Raw genomic sequence first — 21255 nt, 5'->3', positions numbered from 1 at the left:
ACTGGTGTAGGAAGGAGGGGTTTGGGTTCCTGGAGAACTGGGCCGATTTTTCTATCGGCTACAGGCTCTATCGTAGGGACGGGCTGCACCTCAATGGGGAAGGGGCAGCTGTGCTGGGGAGAAAGATGGCTAGAAGGTTGGAGGAGTGTTTAAACTAGGGACTGGGGGGGAGGGTAATTACGTTATAGGACGGGAAGATAGTGCAGATAGAGACCGGGGGCAAAGTAATGGGACTGGGGGAGGAATGGAAGGAGGGACTAGAACAGTTCAGAAGGAAAGGTGTAGGGTAAAAAATATACATAAACCTCTCAAATGTATGTATACTAATGCCAGAAGCCTGACTAATAAAACTGGTGAACTGGAATTAGTGATGTGTGAGGAGAACTATGACATAGTGGGAATAACTGAGACATGGCTGGATGATAGCTATGACTGGGCGGTTAATGTACAAGGTTACAGTCTGTTTAGAAAGGATCGTCAAAACCGGAGAGGAGGAGGGGTCTGCCTCTATGTAAAGTCCGGTCTAAAGCCCACACTCCGCGAAGATATAAATGAGGGACATGAACATGTGGAGTCACTGTGGGTAGAGATACATGGAGGCAAAAACAACAATAAATTACTAATAGGAGTTTACTATAAACCACCTAATATACCAGAGTCCACAGAAAATCTATTACTAAACGAGATAGACGAGGCGGCAAATCATAATGAGGTGGTTATTATGGGGGACTTCAACTACCCAGATATAGACTGGGAAACTGAAACTTGTATATCTCATAAAGGAAACAGGTTCTTGGCAATAACCAAAGACAATTACCTCTCCCAACTGGTTCAGGACCCGACTAGAGGGACGGCCATACTGGACTTAGTATTAACCAATAGGCCGGACAGAACAACAGACGTGCAGGTTGGGGGACACCTGGGAAATAGTGACCACAAAGTAATAACCTTCCAATTATCATTCAAAAGAGCGTTTCTACAGGGAGGAACAAAAATACCAAACTTCAAAAAAGCTACATTTAGCCAACTAAGAGAGGCCATAGGCCAAACTAACTGGGACAAAGTCCTCAAAAATAAAAATACAGCCACAAAATGGGATATCTTTAAAAACATCCTAAAATCTCATTGTGAGAGGTACATATTGTATGGTAATAAAAGGTTAAGGAATAAAAAGAAACCAATGTGGATAAATAGAACTGTAACGAAAGCAATAAATGACAAAAAGAAAGCATATCATTCACTGAAACAGGAGGGGAGCACGGAAGCACTGAAAAACTATAAGGAAAAAAATAGAACATGTAAAAAACAAATAAAAGCGGCCAAACTAGAGACCGAGAGATTAATTGCCAAAGAGAGTAAAACTAACCCTAAAATGTTCTTCAATTATATAAATGTTAAAAAGTATAAATCTGAAGGTGTCGGCCCTTTAAAGAGTAATGAGGGGGAAGTCGCAGAGAGCGATGAGGAGAAAGCAAAGCTGTTAAATATTTTTTTCTCCAATGTATTCACTGAGGAAAATAAATTGTCAGATGACATGCAGAATGCAAAAATAAATTCCCCATTAAAAGTGTCCTGTCTGACCCAGGAAGAAGTACATCAGCGACTTAAAACGATTAAAATAGACAAATCGCCAGGACCGGATGACATACACCCCCGTATCCTAAAGGAATTAAGTAATGTCATAGCCAGACCCTTATTTCTGATATTTGCAGATTCTATATTTACAGGGAATGTCCCACAGGATTGGCGCATGGCAAATGTGGTGCCAATATTCAAAAAGGGGCCAAAAACAGACCCTGGAAACTATAGGCCGGTAAGTTTAACATCTGTTGTGGGTAAACTGTTTGAAGGTTTTCTGAGAGATGCTATGTTAGAGCATCTCAACAGAAATAAGCAAATAACGCCATATCAGCATGGCTTCATGAGGGATCGGTCATGTCAGACTAATTTAATCAGTTTCTATGAGGAGGTAAGTTCTAGACTTGACAGCGGCGAATCAATGGATGTCGTATATCTGGACTTCTCCAAAGCATTTGACACTGTACCACATAAAAGGTTAGTATATAAAATGAGAATGCTCGGACTGGGAGAAAACGTCTGTATGTGGGTAAGTAACTGGCTCAGTGATAGAAAACAGAGGGTGGTTATTAACGGTACACACTCAGATTGGGTCACTGTCACTAGTGGGGTACCTCAGGGGTCAGTATTGGGCCCTATTCTCTTCAATATATTTATTAATGATCTTGTAGAAGGCTTGCACAGTAAAGTATCAATTTTCGCAGATGACACTAAACTGTGTAAAGTAATTTACACTGATGAGGACAGTATACTACTACAGAGGGATCTGGATAGACTGGAGGCTTGGGCAGATAAGTGGCAGATGGGGTTTAACACTGATAAATGTAAAGTTATGCACATGGGAAGGAAAAATGCAAGTCAACCGTACATACTAAATGGTAAAACACTCGGTAACACTGACATGGAAAAGGATCTAGGAATTTTAATAAACAGCAAACTAAGCTGCAAAAACCAGTGTCAGGCAGCTGCTGCCAAGGCCAACAAGATAATGGGTTGCATCAGAAGGGGCATAGATTCCCGTGATAAGAACATAGTCCTACCACTTTACAAATCGCTAGTCAGACCACACATGGAGTACTGTGTACAGTTCTGGGCTCCTGTAAACAAGGCAGACATAGCAGAGCTGGAGAAGGTCCAGAGGAGGGCAACTAAAGTAATAACTGGAATGGGGCAACTACAGTACCCTGAAAGATTATTAAAATTAGAGTTATTCACTTTAGAAAAAAGACGACTGAGGGGAGATCTAATTAATATGTATAAATATATCAAGGGTCAGTACAGAGATCTATCCCATCAGCTATTTATCCCCAGGACTGTGACTGTGACGAGGGGACATCCTCTGCGCCTGGAGGAAAGAAGGTTTGTACACAAACATAGAAAAGGATTCTTTACGGTAAGAGCAGTGAGACTATGGAACTCTCTGCCTGAGGAGGTGGTGATGGTGAGTACAATAAAGGAATTCAAGAGGGGCCTGGATGTATTTCTGGAGCTTAATAATATTACAGGCTATAGCCACTAGAGAGGGGTCTTCCTCTGGATCAACTTGCGGGATGACAGGCCGAACTGGATGGACAAATGTCTTTTTTCGGCCTTATGTACTATGTTACTATGTTACTATGTAAATGTAATTAAGTGTTCAGTAGAAATATCTTGAAAATGGTTAGGAGTTGAAACACAAAGAATATAAGGTTACCTTCACATCTCCAGTGGAAATATCCAGCAGAGAATAGGCTGCCGGAGTTGACTGGATTCTACAGTTCACAGCCAGATCCCTATTGACAACAATGGGATCTGGCCACGTTGGTGCATAAATGCTGGCTTTCGGCTCGGCAAATACCACTGCGTGCAGCGTTTTCTGTCTGGCGACCGACACCATTTATGCCAGAAAAACAAGCCAAATCAGACATGCTGGCGAAAACTGGAAGATAATTTCAAGTAAACCAAAAACAGTGTCAGACTGGCCTACAGCCAAACAGTAAAATTTATGTATCCCTTTAACTCCACCAAAACACATTTTTCTCTGTAGTAGCCTACTGCCAAGCCTGTGCCTTAAAGCGTCTCTGTCACCAGGATCCACCCTATAAACCGGACATACTGTGTGCAGCAAGGTAGAGCCTCCGGCACTATGAGGGAGGCTCTACCTTGCTGCACACACGCCATCAGAGGCGTGCAGCGTTTGTTTAATCAAACTAACTAAGTCAGTCCCAATAAGATTATATTTAGAGGCTGGCGTTATACATGTCATCATCACTACACACTCACCATTAGAGTGATGTAGTAACACATCTGAATAATACCCTCTATGATAGGTTGCTCTTTGTCGGCAATCTTGTGCCATTCAGCATTCGGCGCGGTAAGGGGAAAGACGCTCGGAGGCTGCCAGCTTCCTCACCAGAGCACAGGGCTGGCAGACAGATGCGAGCGTTGCCTGGCCCTGTCAATCAGGACTTGGAGGGAGGCGACAAAGGTGGGAGAACGGAGCCTCTGGGAGCAGGAACAACGCCCCCCCCCCTGCTCCAAGAGGCTAATTAGCATATTATAAAACAGGCGTAACAGGGGCATAGATAAAAGTATTAATAGGCTAGTTAGGTTTAGCTGGCACTAGCACATCGCTAATGTCAGCTAGCTTAATAGGGTTAAATCTGGTGACAGAAACCCTTTAATTACTTTACACAGTTTAGCATAATCTGCAAAAATTTATATTTTACTGTGCAAGCCTTCTACAAGATCATTAATAAATATATTGAAGAGAATAGGGCCCAATACTGACCCCTGAGGTACCCCACTAGTGACAGTGACCCAAGCTGAGTATTTACCATTAATAACCACCAGGGGCGGATTAAGGCCCAGGGCTGTCTACCCAACTTGCGCCCCCCTCCATTTTAGTTTAGTTTTTTTTTTTTTTGTATGAAGAGGCTGCGGTGCTTTATGAGCGCCACAGTCTTTTCCTAGGCCATATGACATCTTCAGACAAAAAAAAATACCCCAAATTGGGTCCTAAACTGAAAAATTTGGTCGTCAAATTTAAAATACATATAATTGTAATAAAAAAAGACATGGAGGAGAATACAGCACCACATACCTGTTACATCCAGTGACATCTCCTGTCATGTAGACCTTCTATTTCCTCTTCTCCTCCATTTGACCCAGACCACCATGGCAAATTCTTTTAGCCGCATCTCGTCTCTACAGTTTGTAACACAGACACGTTCGATTTCTCAATTTTTCCATCAACCTCCTCATCCTGGTGTCCCCACAGTGTCATCCTGCCACCCCCAATACTGTGCCCGTTGTGCTCCCAAATGCCCCAGGAACTATACTGCTGAAAAAATAGTGACCCTGATAGATATAATTGGGGTAATTTATCAAACTGGTGTAAAGTAGAACTGGATTTCCAAAAGAGCTGTCAAATATGAAAGGTGGAATCTGATTGGCTGCTATGGGCAACTAAGCCAGTTCTGCATTACACCAGTTTGATAAATTACCCCAAATGTTCCTATAGTGTCCACAGCAGCTATAATGTCCCCTAGAGACCCCCAGTAATAATACCACCCTCTGTTGTGCTCCAGGCAATAATCCCTGTATAGTGTCCCCAGAAATAATAGAATTGCCCCTATAGTGCCTCCCCAATAGCAACACCCCCATATAGTAATTTCCACCACACTGCCCCCACATAGTAATCCCCCCATAGTAATTTGCCCCCACACAGTAATTTCCCCCAAACTGCCCCATATAGTAGTTTGCCCCCACACAGTAATTTGCCCCACACTGCCCCCATATAGTAGTTTGCCCCCACACAGTAATTTGCCCCACACTGCCCCCACATAGTAATTTGCCCCACACTGCCCCCACATAGTAATTTGCCCCACACTGCCCCCACATAGTAATTTGCCCCACACTGCCCCCACATAGTAATTTGCCCCACACTGCCCCCACATAGTAATTTGCCCCACACTGCCCCCACATAGTAATTTGCCCCACACTGCCCCCACATAGTAATTTCCTCCACACTGCCCCCACATAGTAGTTTGCCCCCACATAGTAATTTCCTCCACACTGCCCCCACATAGTAATTTCCACCACACTGCCCCCACATAGTATTTTGCCCCCACATAGCAATTTTCCCACATAGCAATTACCACACACTGTCCCCACATAGAAATTACCCCACACTGTCCCCACATTGCAATTTCCCCCACACAATAGTTTCCCCCACATAGTAATTTGCCCCCACACTGCCCCATATAGTAATTTGCCCCCACACTGCCCCCACATAGCAATTTGCCCCCACACTGCCCCATCTAGTAATTTGCCCCCACACTGCCCCATCTAGTAATTTGCCCCCACACTGCCCCATCTAGTAATTTGCCCCCACACTGCCCCATCTAGTAATTTGCCCCACACTGCCCCATCTAGTAATTTGCCCCCACATAGTAGTCCCTCACATAATAATTTGCCCCCACATTGTAATTTGCCCCCACATAGCAATTACCCCACACTGTCCCCACATAAAAATTACCCCACTGTCCCCACATGGCAATTTCCCCCACACTGCCCCCACATGGCAATTTCCCCCACACTGCCCCCACACAATAGTTTCCCCACCATAGTAATTTGCCCCCACATAGTCCCAACATAGCAATTACCCCCACACAATAGTTTCCCCCACACTGCCCCCAGATAGAAATTTGCCCCCAAATAGTAGTCCCTCCCATAATAATTTGCCCCCACACAGGAATTTGCCCCCACACTGCCCCATCTAGTAATTTGCCCCCACATAGTAGTCCCTCTCATAATAATTTGCCCCCACATAGTAATTTGCACCCACATAGTATTCCCTCATAATAATTTGCCCCCACACTGCCCCATCTAGTAATTTGCCCCCACATAGTATTCCCTCCCATAATAATTTGGCCCCACATAGTATTCCCTCCCATAATAATTTGGCCCCATACAGCCCCCACATTCCCCCCCATGTAATCGATTTATCTTCCCTAATAGGTCCTCCTGTGTCCCCACCAAGTAGGCAAATGAAATAAAAAAATAAAAAATGAAAAAATAAATACTCACCTATGTCCAGGGCCAGGGGCTTGCTCCTAGAGGAAGGCGGGCGGGATGAGTCAGGCGCGTCACAGTGCTGCGTCCCGGCACAGGCGCGCGATGACGTCATCACGCATGCCTGCGCCGGGATTTCACTACCGCATAGGCCTCAGGACTACAAGGCCTATGCGGTGAATGCCGGTGATCGGCGACGGGACAGGAAGCTATGCGCTCCCGTGCCCCGCCGCAGTATGTGGGCGTTCGGGTCAGCGTTGGGGCCCCCCAGCGGTGCTGGGCCCGGGGCTGCCGACCCGAACGTCCCTATTGTAATCCGCCACTGATAACCACCCTGTTTTCGATCACTGAGCCAGTTACTTACCCACTTACAGACGTTTTCTCCCAGTCCGAGCATTCTCATTTTATATACTAACCTTTTATGTGGTACGATGCCAAATGCTTTGGAGAAGTCCAGATATACGACATCCATTGATTCGCCGCTGTCAAGTCTAGAACTTACCTCCTCATAGAAACTGATTAAATTAGTTTGAAATGCCCAACCCTCATGAAGCCATGTTGATATAGCGTTATTTGCTTATTTTCATTGAGGTACTCTAAGATAGCATCTCTTAGAAAACCTTCAAACAGTTTACCCACGACAGATGTTATACTTACCAGCCTAAAGTTTCCGGGCTCTGCATTTTGGACCCTTTTTGAATATTGGCACCATATTTGCTATGTGCCAATCCTGTGGAACACTCCCTGTCAGTATAGAGTCCTTAAATATCAGAAATAAGGGCCTGGCTATGACATTACTTAATTCTCCTAGGATACAGGTGTGTATGGTACTGGCGATTTGTCTATTTTAATCTTTTTAAGACACCGCTGTACTTCTTCCCGGGTCAGTCAGGGCACTTTTAATGGGGAATTTACTTTTACATTCTGCATTTCATCTGACAGTTTATTTTCCTAAATACAGTGGAGAAAAAAATATTTAATAGCTTCGCTTTCTTCTTATAGCTCTCTCCAACTGTCACGAGTAATGGGGAAGGGGAAAACACCAGATACACACAAAGAAAATAGACAACAGTCTAGGCCTCAAAAGCTAAAGGAAAAGGGATGGTGACCTCCTAGTAATCCCTAGGCCTTTCCCTAACTCCTGCCAGTATGAGCAGATCCTGATGGTGGAAATGCTCATACGCCGTATACCTAGGCCCTGCTGAAACCGACGAGCCCTAGGATAGGTAGCAGGAGACAAGACAGCTGGTTCTTTCCCAGATGAAGGAACCCGCGTCTCCCTGAGGCCTAGAACAAAACACACCAGCGAACAACAAAACAGAAAAGGCAACAAGCACTTAGCTTTGGGATGTCTGGAGAAGCAGGAGATCCAAAACAAACAAGCTCTAGCAACTCCAACAGAAAATATCTTCTACGGGTGACCTCCAGACACCCAGGACCGACCTTATCAGGATGCACCCTGTAAAAGGCCTTCACAAGGCGACTGGGATTCACGTCGGTCGCAGGAACCCACATTCTTTCCTCTGGACCGTAACCCTTCCAGTGCACAAGATACTGAAGAGATCACAAGATACTGAAGAGATCCACGAAGAGTTCACTATCCTGGCAATCTGAAAGGAGGGGGTGGCAGGGAGGACGGTTCAGCAGGTTTGACATATCTTTTCAGCAATGACTTGTGAAACACATTGTGAATTTTCAAAGCCTGCAGAAGTTCAAGACGAAAAGCAACCGGATTAATAATGGCAGAGATCTTGTATGGCCCAATAAACCTTGGCCCCAACTTCCAAGAGGGTACCTTCAACTTAATGTTTCTTGTGGACAGCCACACAGAATTACCCACTCTTAGGTCCGGACCACTCATACGTCTCTTGTCAGCCATATTTTTATACTTTTTGCCCATTTTTTTTAGTTGTTTTGAATCTTCTGCCAAACAGATGACAATGAAAAGGAGAATCTTTCTTCTTCAGGTATACCAGAAGTCTCAGTACCAGAAAATGTGCCAAACTGCGGATGGAACCCATATGCACCAAAAAATGGCAACTTATCAGTGGACTACAGTCCACGGTTATTTATGGCCAACGACAAAAATGAAGACCACTCTTTCTGATTCTCAGAGACAAAACATCTCAAATAAGTCTCCAGATTCTGGTTAGTGCGCTCAGTCTGTCCGTTCGACTGAGGATGAAAGGCCGAAGAGAAGGACAATTGGACACCCAGGCGAGTACAGAACGCCTTCCAGAATCTGAAAACAAATTGAGTCCCTCTATCAGACACCACATCAGAGGGAATGCCGTGTAGTTTCACGATGTACGAGAGTTTTGGCATTAGGTAAACCTGATAATGCTATAAAGTGCGCCATCTTGCTGAAGCGGTCAACAACCACCAGAATCACAGTTTTCCCTGAGGAATTAGGCAAATCTGTGATAAAGTCCATGAACAAATGAGTCCAGGGTCAGGATGGGATAGACAAGGGAAGTAGAGATCCTGAAGGCTGAATATGAGTCACCTTGGCACACGCACAAGTTTCACAAGCTGCCACATAGCCCTCAACACATTTACGTAACCCTGGCCACCAGAATCTCCTGGAAATGAGATCCACAATGGATCTGCTCCCAGGGTGCTCCCAGTACCGTGATGTTCCTTAAACACCTTGTGCCGTAGTTCCGAAGGGACAAACAACTTCCCTGGATGACAGGAATCAGGTGCCTCTCCCTGGGCCTCCAACACCTCTGACTCAAGTTCTTGATAAAGGGCGGATACAACCAACCCATCAGCCAATATCGGACCAGGATCCTCCTTCCAACCAATGATGCCATTCCTCAAAAGCCAACTTAATGGCCAGCAACTCTCTATTACCTACATCATAATTTCTTTCAGCAGTAGAGAGTTTTTTTAGAGAAAAAAAGCACAAGGGCAACATTTGATAGGAGAAGTACCCTGCGACAAGACTACTCCAACACCTACCTCTCATGCGTCAACTTCCACAATGAACGGTTGTGACACATCAGGTTGCACCAGAATAGGAGCAGAAGCAAAACATTCCTTTATTGCTGAAAAAGCCAGACTGAGAAATCTGCGCCTTTCTTAGTCATCAGTTAATGGTTTAACAATAGTTGAGTAATTCAAGATAAATTTTTCGGTAGTAGTTGGCGAACCCCAAAAATCACATGAGTGCCTTCAGATCTTCGGGTCGATCCCAGTCCAACACAGCACAGACTTTTTCCGGATCCATACGAAAACCCAAAGATGAGAGTAGGTAACCCAGGAATTGCACTTCCGGAATTGCAAATACACACTTCTCCATCTTAGCATACAATTTATTCTTCCTTAGGATCTGTAAGCCCTGTCTCACGTGATCCTCATGTGTCTCCATATCAGGGGAATAAATTAAAATATCATCCAGATAAACCACCACAAATCTGCCCACCAGATGATGAAAGATGTCATTGATGAAGTGTTGAAAAACAGCAGGAGTATTGGTCAAAATAAAAGGCATGACCAGATTCTCAAAATGACCTTCAGGGGTATTAAAGGCTGTTTTCCATTCGTCCCCTTCCTTAATTCTTACCAGATTTTATGCCCCCCTCAAATCCAACTTAGAGAACACCTTGGCGCCGATAATCTGATTGAATAAATCTGGGATCAAAGGAAAGGGATAGGGATCATGGACAGTGATGCGATTAAGCTCACGGAAGTGCAAACATGGCCTAAAAGTTCCATCCCTTTTTTTTTTAACAAAGAAGAACCCTGCAGCCACTGGTGATTTGGATGGTCTAATATGACCTTTAGCCAAACTTTCGGTGGTATACTCTCGCATGGCTACTCTTTCAGGTTCAGAAAGATTATACAACCAAGACTTTGGCAACCTAGCTCCGGGAATAAGGTTGATGGGGCAATCATACTCCCGATGAGGAGGCAACTCCTGGTTTCCACTTTCAAAGAATACATCAGAAAAATCCAAAAGAAAAGAAGGTAACATTTTAGTAGTTACAACAGAAAGCGACATGCTGAGACAGTTGTCAATGCAGTAATCTCTCCAATCGAGAATCTGTCTTGCTTGCCAATCGATGGTAGGGTTATGTTTGGTTAACCATGGTAAACCTAGCACCAGAGGGGCAGGCAAGCCCTCTAGCACAAAACATGAAATGGATTCAATATTAGAATCTCCCACCTTTAGGCGAATGTCCTGCACCATTTGAGACAGACACTTTAGAGAGAGAGGGGCGGAATCAATCGCAAACAGAGAAATATTTTTGTCTAATGCGGTTGTTGTCAAACCATGCATACAGACAAACTGGCCATCCACTAGGTTAACCCCTGCCCCACTGTCAATAAATACTTCAATTTCCACAGTTTTGGAGTCTAGCGCCAGGCAGGAGAAATCGGGTACTACCGGTAAATGACAAAAGTACATTCTCAGATTCCTCACCCACACTACCAAAAGTGAGAAGAGGACTAAACACATTAGACTTTTTTTTCCCTTTTCACCTTGATGTTTAACATACGGACATACGTTAACAAAATGTCCTCTTTTACCACAGAAAAAGCAGTCTTTTCTTAACCCTAAAGTTTGTATCACCTGGTCCAGGAGTGACCTGCCCCAATTGCATTGGCTCATCACCAGGCATGAGCTTGAGTATCTCTTTACACAGAGTATCAGAAGCGGACGCTTCCCCATATGATAGTACGTCCCAAGCGAGAGGAAATTTAGATCTCTCCCTCAGGCGTCTAGAGACATGGCCGCCTCCAATGATTCAGGATTTTCATGAAATGCCAAGGCGTCCTTTAGGTTCTCAGACAGCCCCTTACATAATTGACTACGGAGAGCTTGGTCATTCCACTCCGTATCAGTTGACCACCTCCTAAATTCAGAGCAATAGGACTCTGCAGAACGCTCTCCCTGCTGCAAGCCACGCAACTTAGATTCGGCCAGGGAAACACGATCTGGGTCATCGTAGATAAGCCCCAGAGCTCTGAAAAATTAATCCACTGACCGGAGGGATTGTGATCTGGTTGGCAAAGAGAAAGCCCAAGACTGAGCGTCACCTTTCAGTAATGAAATAATAATCCTCACTCTTTGACTCTCGTCCCCAGAAGAGTTAGGACATAGTCTAAAATATAATTTGCATGACTCCCTGAACCGAACAAACTTGTCACTTCCCCAGGAAAACCTATCCGGGAGAGTGACCATAGGTTCAGGGCAGGCTTGGTTCTTGCTGCAGGAACCCACCGCCTGTGGTCTCTGAAAATGTGCAACGGCCGTGCGGAGGTCAGCCACCTCCAAAGACAGCCCCTGCATACGACCGACCAGGGCAGAAACAGCATCCATAGCTGCACTGACAAAAAAAAGGATAACGTTTTTTGGGCAGTTGATAATCTCACAGGTAATGGGGAAGGGGGAAAGACTAGATACACACAAAAGAAATAGACAACAGTCTAGGCCTCAAAAGCTAAAGGAAGAGGGATGGTGACCTCCTAGTAATCCCTAGGCCTTTCCCTAACTACTACCAGTATGAGCAGATCCTGATGGTAGAAATGTCTCATACACCGTATACCTAGGCCCTGCTGAAACTGACGAGCCCTAGGATAGGTAGCAGGAGACAAGACAGCTGGTTCTTTCCCAGATGAAGGAACTCGCGTCTCCCTGAGGCCTAGAACAAAACACACCAGCGAACAACAAACAGGAAAGGCAACAAGCACTTAGCTTTGGGATGTCAAAACAAACAAGCTCTAGCAACTCCAACAGGAAATATCAACCGCATGGTCAGCAGTGTGAGGCGGACCTAAATAGAGCCTCATCACTGATCACGAGCAGAACCTGAGGAGTGGTGAGATCCTGCCAAACAACAACATGCTAAGAGGAAAACAGAGAGACCTGTCAGATAGCCTCACGTGCAGCAAGTCTATCCGATCTTTTCACCTCCGTCACGGGAGGGACCGTGACAGCAACTCCCCTCTCATTTCTTTGTAAAGGGCCGACACCTTCAGATTTATACTCTTTACCATTTATATAAATTGAAGAATGTGACGGGCCGAACCGTCACTGGGGCTGCTGGAGAGGCCTGAGGGCTAGCCTCCTTCCTACAGACTCAGAACTATGGAGATCCCCCCTCCTCAGTCTCTTGGGGTTACAAGGAACTATTAACCCTGATTTATGTGTGGGGTATTATAGGCCATGTTATGTTTTATTAGTTTGGTAGAGGAATATTCCGACCACCGACAAGCCCCCCCCCCCCCCCAGCTCATTATTCTACAAAGGGAAAAGTGTGTAGCTTCTGCCTGTGAGTAATTACATTATCTCATTGTGTTGGTTATTTATATCACAGGTGGGTGTTTTCTGTCTGTAACTGCATGTGATTGGTTTACGTAAAAAACTGTCTCAGTCTTCCACAAGGTCCCCCATGGGAGTGTCCCTTGCTCGAAGACCTGTATAAAAGGCTGACATGTTGCCCCATTAAAGTGTCCTGTTTTACCCTTCGTGAAGTCTGGGCTCATGTTTGGGGGATTGGAGAACTACACTCTGGGGATTGCTATAATCATTATACTCTCCAGAGTATAATCCCTAGCTCTTGTAAGAGCTGGTCCTGTAAGCCTTGTCGCAGGTACAGGGTGGGTAGAAGATGGCAAGATCCCAACCAAGCTGCGGCGGTTTGTGGGGTCGGCAGTGCTTACGGTGTCAAGTGAAGTGCTTGGAGTCCTCGGGAAGCACTAGGAGCATCCATCATGGAGGTACCCAGTCAGGGTGCCAGGAGATCCGTTACAAAGAACATTTTAGGGTTAGTTTTACTCTCTTTGGCAATTAATCTCTCGGTCTCTAGTTTGGCTGCTTTTATTTGTTTTTTACATATTCAATTTTTTTTACTTATAGTTTTTCAGTGCTTCCTCGCCACCCTCCTGTTTTAGTGAATGAAATGCTTTCTTTTTGTCATTTATTGCTTTCTTTACAGTTCTATTTATCCACATCGTTTTTTCTTAACCTCTCAATTAAAATTTAGGATGCTTTTAAAAATATCCCATTTTGTGGCTGTATTTTTATTTTTGAGGACTTTGTCCCAGTTAGTTAGGCCTATGTCCTCTCTTAGTTGGCTAAATTTTTCTTTTTTTAAGTTTGGTATTTTTGTTCCTCCCCGGAGAAACACACTTTTGAATGACAATTATTACAGGTTATTACTTTATGGTCACTATTTCCCAGGTGTCCCCCCAACCTGCACATCTGTTGTTCTGTCAGGTCTATTGGTTAATACTAAGGCTACTTTAACACTTGCGGCAGAGTGATCCGGCAAGCAGTTCCGTCGCCGAAACTGCTTGCCGGATCTGGCAAAACGTATGCAAACTGATGGCATTTGTAAGACTGATCAGGATCCTGATCAGTCTTAAAAATGCCTGATCAGTCAGAAAAATGCATTGAAATGCCGGACCCGTCTTTCCGGTGTCATCCGGAAAAACGGATGTGGCATTTATTTATTTTCACCTTTTTTTTCGGCCTGCGCATGCGCAGACCAGAAGGACGAATCCGGCATTCCGGTATTTTGAATGCCGAATCCAGCACTATTACATTCCTATGAAAAAAAATGACGGATTTTTGGCAGGAGATAAAACCGTAGCATGCTGCAGTTTTATCTTTTGCCTGATCAGTCAAAAAGACTGAACTGAAGACAGTAGCCTTAGGCCTAGTTCACACAAACGTTTTTTTTGCGAGTGTACGGGCCGTTTTTTTGCGTTCCGTATACAGAACCAATCATTTCAATGGTTGCGCAAAAAAACCGGAATGTACTCCGTATGCATTCCGTTTCCGTATTTCCGTTTTGTTGAAAGATAGAACATGTCCTATTATTGCCTGCAAATCACGTCCTGTGGCTCCATTTAAGTCAATGGGTCCGCAAAAAAAACGGAACACATACGGAAATGCATCCGTATGTCTTCCGTATCCGTTCCGTTTTTTCTGAACCATCTATTGAAAATGTTATGCCCAGCCCAATTTTTTCTATGTAATTACTGTATACTGTACATGGCATACGGAAAAACGGAACGGAAAAACGGAAAGGAAACGGAAACACAAAAGGAACTCAAGAACGGAACAACGGATCCGTGAAAAACGGACGGCAAAAGACTATAAAAGCCATACGTTCGTGTGAACTAGGCCTTAGGGTACTTTGACACTTGCGTTTTTCTTTTCCGGCATAGAGTTCCGTCCTAGGGGCTCTATACTGGAAAAGAACTGATCAGTTTTATCCCCATGCATTCTGAATGGAGAGCATTCCGTTCAGGATGTCTTCAGTTCAGTCATTTTGACTGATCAGGAAAAAGAGAAAACTGCAGCATGCTACGGTTTTATCTCCGGCGAAAAAAACTGAAGACTTGCCTGAATGCCGGATTCGGCATTTTTTTCCATAGGAATGTATTAGTGCCGGATCCGGCATTCAAAATACTGGAATGCCGGATCCCTCCTTCCGTTCTGCGCATGCACAGACCTTTAATAATGAGAAAATAAATACCGGATCCGTTTTGCCTAATGACACCGGAAAAAACGGATCCGGTATTGCAATGCATTTTTCTGACTGAGCAGGCATTTTTCAGACTAAGGGTACTTTCACACTTGCGGCAGGACGGATTCGACAGGCTGTTCACCATGTCGGATACGTCCTTCCGCTATTTCGCCGTGCCGCCGGACCGCCGCTCCGTCCCCATTGACTGTAATGGGGACGGGGGCGGAGCTCCGGCGCAGAACTGCAGTGAACGGTGAAAGCTGCCGGACTAAAAAGTCGGACATGCAGGACTTTTAGTCCAGCGGCCTTTCACCGTGCACTGCCGTGCTGCGCCGGAGCTCCGCCCCCGTCCCCATTATAGTCAATGGTGACGGAGCAGCGGTCCGGCGGCACGGCAAAATAGCGGAAGGACAGATTCGACAGGGTGAAGTGTAAAAGTAGCCTAATCGGGATCCTGATCAGTCTGAAAAATGCCTGATCAGTCTGAAAAATGACAGTCAGTTCAGGCAACGGAACTGCCTGCCAGAATCTAAAAAACGCAAGTGTGAAAGTACGCTAAGTCCAGTATGGCCATCCCTCTAGTCGGGTTCTGAAACCAGTTGGGAAAGGTAATTGTCTTTGGTTATTGCCAATAACCTGTTTCCTTTATGAGATATACAGGTTTCAGTTTCCCAGTTTATATCTGGGTAGTTGAAGTCCCCCATAATAACGACCTCATTATGATCTGCCGCCTCGTCTATCTTCCTATAGTGTGCAAGCACGACCACCGCTGATGGATTGTAGGGTGGTCATAACCAAAAAATGAAAAATGAATCCATCCAGCAAAGGAAGCAATATGTATAAAAACAATACATTAGTAAGTGTCTTGTATTAACTTTCTCTACATGATAAATGCCACTTGCTTCAGTGACAAAACCCCGTTAAAGGTACCTTTATACGAGTAGATAATTGGTACGATTCAGGGACGAACAGGTCGTTTCCCGGCGTAGTGAACCTTTCAACAACGACCCTTTAGACGTGCCGATTATTATTCACAAAATCATATTTTCGATTGCATATTCCATCGCTTGTAAAGCAGACTGCATTTACACAAAGAGATAACTTGAGTGGCGTGCTTAAACACACCCACGGTGTAATCGTCTGTAATCGCGTGTGCAGTGAACGATTCCTGTTTACACGTTTGTGCCCACAAAAACAATCAAACCAATGAGAAATCTACTGATTATTGGTTGCCGCTCTTTCGTTCATTGCTTTTACACTGCTCAATAATCGTACAGTTTTGCTCGATTTAACGATAATTTACGCAATAATCGGCTCATGTAAAGGTACCTTAAGACTGTACTGTCTTGTAAAGGCTATCTGTATCCTGCTAACCGGCTTGGACTCTGGCTCTCTTAGCTATGTGTGTCAGGAACACATTATCACACAGTGAAAGTCAACATCAAGATGATTGATCCTGGGCGTCCTGCAGCAGGTCAAAAAGGCGGGTCACTAGTGAAAGAACGAAGTCACCTAAGCCACCCCATGCATATATCATAAAGGGGTTTTCTGGGATTTAAATACTGATGACTATTGTCAGGATAGAACACCTGGCACCCCCTCAACCAGCTGTTTTGGGCAGCTGAAACTATGCAGTTGATAGAAGGCTCCGTCCTTGGGTGCAGAGTGTAGGACCCCCACCAATCTGATACTGATGACCAAGCACAGCGCTATAAATTGTATCGCAGCTCAGCCCCATTCACTTCTATGGGTCTGAGCTGCGATACCAAACACAGCTGCTATACAATGTACGGTGCTGTGCTTGGTAAACTGCGAGAAGGCTGCGGCGCTTGCAGGTGCGCCGATTCCTTCTCAAAAAGCTGATCAGCGTGGTCCCAGGTGATGGACCCCCACTGACCAGATGCTGTTGACCCAGTTTTGGAGCCAGTCCCAGCCTAACTACGAGTACGTTTTATTAACATAAAAGTCTAGATTGCTTAGAAAAGGAAACTGTGTAGTGTGGCAAGGGTGAAAAACTAAACTGCACAGTAGACTGAGTAGATGATTCATTTCACCTAGTGTGAAGACAAAGAGGATTTAAGGGGATTGCAAATAATACAAGTGAACAGATGTATTTTAGACCCAGTTCCCCACAATTTCTAGCTGTTTTACCAGATTTTGGCTTGGACCACATGGCAACTTTTACCACAACACACATCAGTCAGCCAACGATTTTAAGCATCGCACAGCTACGGTACATCGCAGAATAATGAAACTGCGATTTGCATGTTGCCATGACCAACAGTGATAAAAATTCCAATCCTGCTGGATTGCTTGTGACTGTCAGGTTGCTACGACTTGCGATTCACAATGCAACCCCATTCAATTTCATGATGGGCAGTACAGTAGAATTGCATTGGCTATGTGATGTTTGTTGCGGCCAAAGTTGTCGTGTAGCCCCAGCTTAACGCTGTTGGGGTCGTGGCCCCCACTTTAGTTATCTTCTCATCTGAAACTGTAAAGTAAAAAAAGTAATAACTGGGGAATGTAAAGGAATTTGGGAAACATGACCATTTTCATGAGATTTGCTCTGCCTCAAATGAAAAGGTAAAACCTTTGAGGCTTTTCAGAGTTTTCTATGTTTACTGGGAATCCCGAGATTCTAGAATATGTTCATGAGATCTTGTGCGTGACTTAGGCCTCTTTCAGATGGGCGTTGCGGGAAAAGGTGCGGGTGCGTTGCGGGAACATGCACGATTTTTCTGCGCGAGTGCAAAACGTTGTAGTGCGTTTTGCACGCGCGTGAGAAAAATCGCCATGTTTGGTACCCAAACCCGAACTTCTTCACAGAAGTTCGGGCTTGGGATCGGTGTTCTGTAGATTGTATTATTTTTATCTTATAACATGGTTATAAGGGAAAATAATAGCGGTTCTGAATACAGAATGCATAGTACAGGGCTGGCCAACCTGCGGCTCTCCAGCTGTTGCAAAACTACAACTCCCAGCATGCCTAGACTGCTTACAGCTATCAGCCTACAGCAGGGCATGGTGGGAATTGTAGTTTTACAACAGCTGGAGAGCCACAGGTTGGCCAGCCCTGGCATAGTACAATAGCGCTAGAGGGGTTAAAAAAATAAAAAATAATTTAACTCACTTTAATCCACTTGCTCGCGTAGCCGGCATCTCTTCTGTCTGTCTTCTGTACTGTGTGCAGGAAAGGGACCTGTGGTGACGTCACTTCGGTCATCACATGGTCCATCACATGATCTTTCACCATGGTGATTGATCATGTGATGGATCATGTGATGGCCGAAGTGATGTCACCACAGGTCCTTTTCCTGCACACAGCACAGAAGACAGACAGAAGAGATGCCGGCTGCGCGATCAAGTGGATTAAGGTGAGTTAAATTTTTGTTTAAAATTTTTTTTAACCCCTCTAGCGCTATTGTACTAAGCATTCTGTATTCAGAATGCTATTATTTTCCCTTATAACCATGTTATAAGGGAAAATAATAATGATCCGGTCTCCATCCCGATCGCACCGCATCCGCACTTGCTTGCGGATGCTTGCGATTTTCACGCAGCCCCATTCACTTCTATGGGGCTTGCGTTGCGTGGAAAACGCACAATACAGAGCATGCTGCGATTTTCACGCAACACACAAGTGATGCGTGAAAATCACTGCTCGTGTGCACTTCCCCATAGAAATGAATGGGTCCTGATTCAGTGCGGGTGCAATGCGTTCAACTCACGCATCGCATCCGCGCGGAATACTCGCCCGTGTGAAAGGGGCCTTACAGTTTGTAATTAGCTTGTGCATCTCACCTTAGTGCTGACACACTGGATTTGTTCAGGGCTGGTTCCTGCTTCAGCTTTTCCTGTTCCTCATAGTCCCTTAGAGAAGCCAGAATACCCGCTTCCAACATCTCCTCTTCCAAGGATGCTGGGTCTCCTAACCAAACAGGAGTCTCTCTAAAATTGGTAACACTTGAAGTGTGCAGAGTTGCTCCTCTTATGGGCAAATCGTTAGAGAGAACCGACTCATATGCATCTGTGTAGGAGAATGGAAGTCTGAGAAAGAGAAAGATATTACCGGGTCAAAACAGAAATGGTACTGCTTAGCCTTTTATCTCTTGTACTGTGAGGTGCTCAATGTTAAAGGGTATCTGTCACCTCCTCCAAATCCTATAGTGCTGCTGTCCCTGACTCCGGATCACTAGGTCATATGGCCATACTCACCCCACACCCCCGTTGTGTTCCTGCAAACTGATGCTGGAATACATTGCAAGGGCTCATGAACGTGCGAGGCACACAGCATGGGAACAGGGGTGAGCAGGGACATATAACTAGGGCTGGGTTCACATCACATCATGTTTTTGTCACTCCTTTTATGTACATCAAAAATGCCATACAGTTACAACAGTCACTAAAGAGTTGCACTTTAAAAAAAACGTACAAGTTAACATGTACATTTTTTGCTGTACTCTGCAGGATGGAAGAGCATAGTGAACTATATTTTTACATTCTTTTTTTACCCCCCATTGTATATGTTAAACATAGGGGAAAAGTGTGATGTGAATCCAGTACTAGTAATCTGGAGTCAGGGGTAGCTGCGCTATTCATGTAGTACTGCACTTAACAGGGTTCGGGGGGGGCGTGATAAATTCTCTTTACTGTATGTGTCACCTACCGCTCCTGTGCTGCAGAACTTTCCTCCTGAGTTGGAATGAACCGTGCCAGGTTAAAAGATGTCAAGCAGTCGCAGAGGTGCATGCTGTCCAGTGCCTGCCTTCTAGCAAATGGCAGCTCTAGGTGACGGAGTAATCCAGCACGACCTGCAGGCTATCTGTAAGGAATATCTCCAAGAAACTGAGCTTGCTTACATACATTATACACTGCTACTAATCTCTCTGATATATATATATATATATATATATATATATATATATATATAGGGACTCGCTCTGGTAGACAGGATTAGCGGACGCAGTATAGAGGCAACAAGTTCTTTGGATCAAACAGTTCAGTGTTTTATTCACACTTTAGGCAAGTGACAAAACAAACAGTCATAGGCCTCATGCACAAGACCGTTTTTTTTTAAGGTCCGCATAAACGGGATCCGTAGGTCCGTGTTCCGTGTCCGTTTGTTCTTCCTTGGGTCTTCCTTGATTTTTGGAGGATCCACGAACATGAAGAAAAAAGTCGTTTTGGTGTCCGCCTGGCCGTGCGGACCCAAACGGATCCATCCTGACTTACAATGCAAGTCAATGGGGACGGATTCGTTTGACGTTGACACAATATGGTGCAATTGCAAACGGATCCATCCCCCATTGACTTTCAGTGTAAAGTCAGGAGTCCCTATTATTCCATCGGATCAGAGTTTTCTCCAATCCAATGGTATATTTTAACTTGAAGCGTCCCCATCACCATGGGAACGCCTCTATGTTAGAATATACTGTCGGATATGAGTTAGATTGTGAAACTCAGATCTGACAGTATATTCTAACACAGAGGCGTTCCCATGGTGATGGGCAGGGCCGCCATCAGGGGGGTACAGCCGATATACCAGTAAGGAGCCCGGCCAGTTCCAATTTAAAAAAAAATATATAATATATTTTTTTTTCCCCTCCCATTTGTCAGTGACTTGAGTTGAATTTTATTGCATCACTAGAGGGGGGCAATTGATTATTCCTTAGTGATGTCCGGTTCATTTGACTGAGCTGATCCGAGTGAAACAGCTCGGTCACAGCACACAATAGCAGAGCCGCTGGCAGCAGGGAGGGGAGGGGCTCGGGAGGAGTGTAATCTGATCCTAGAGTGGAAGCTGCTTCTGCCAGCCCCTCCCCTCCCCGCCCACCAACCAATCAGAGCTGAGTCAGTGAGTCACAGCACACAATAGCAGAGCCGCTGGCAGCAGGGAGGGGAGGGACTCGGGAGGAGTGTAATCTGATCCTAGAGCGGAAGCTGCTTCTGCCTGCCCCTCCCCTTCCCGCCCACCAACCAATCAGAGCTGAGGCAAGGCAAGCGCTAGCAGCTCTGAGTCTGAGTCACTGACACAAGTACAGGGAGTCTAAGAATCGAATGAGTCACAGGTGAAAAGAATCTAAAGATCCGACTTAGTTAGAGACTCATTCGATTCTTTGAGTTAAAAGAACCG

At 45.0% G+C, this 21255-nt stretch overlaps 1 protein-coding gene across 2 annotated transcripts in view; it reads right to left on the bottom strand.

The window, feature by feature from the left end:
* RHBDD3 (rhomboid domain containing 3) overlaps positions 1 to 21255 on the bottom strand; it is a 46492-nt gene that overhangs the window by 6552 nt on the left and 18685 nt on the right. For both annotated transcript variants that reach the window (XM_044288566.1, XM_044288577.1), the window contains 2 exons: positions 19789 to 19933; positions 18924 to 19169 (listed from right to left, as the gene is read on the bottom strand). In XM_044288566.1, the coding sequence (XP_044144501.1) occupies positions 18924 to 19169; positions 19789 to 19933 (391 nt within the window). The remainder of the gene's footprint in view (positions 1 to 18923; positions 19170 to 19788; positions 19934 to 21255) is intronic.

The sequence above is a fragment of the Bufo gargarizans genome, chromosome 1 (assembly GCF_014858855.1).
Source record: "Bufo gargarizans isolate SCDJY-AF-19 chromosome 1, ASM1485885v1, whole genome shotgun sequence".
Classification (NCBI taxonomy): Eukaryota; Metazoa; Chordata; class Amphibia; order Anura; family Bufonidae; genus Bufo; species Bufo gargarizans.
The sequence above is the reverse complement of the archived record's forward strand: the minus strand, read 5'-3'. Positions and strand labels throughout refer to the sequence as shown.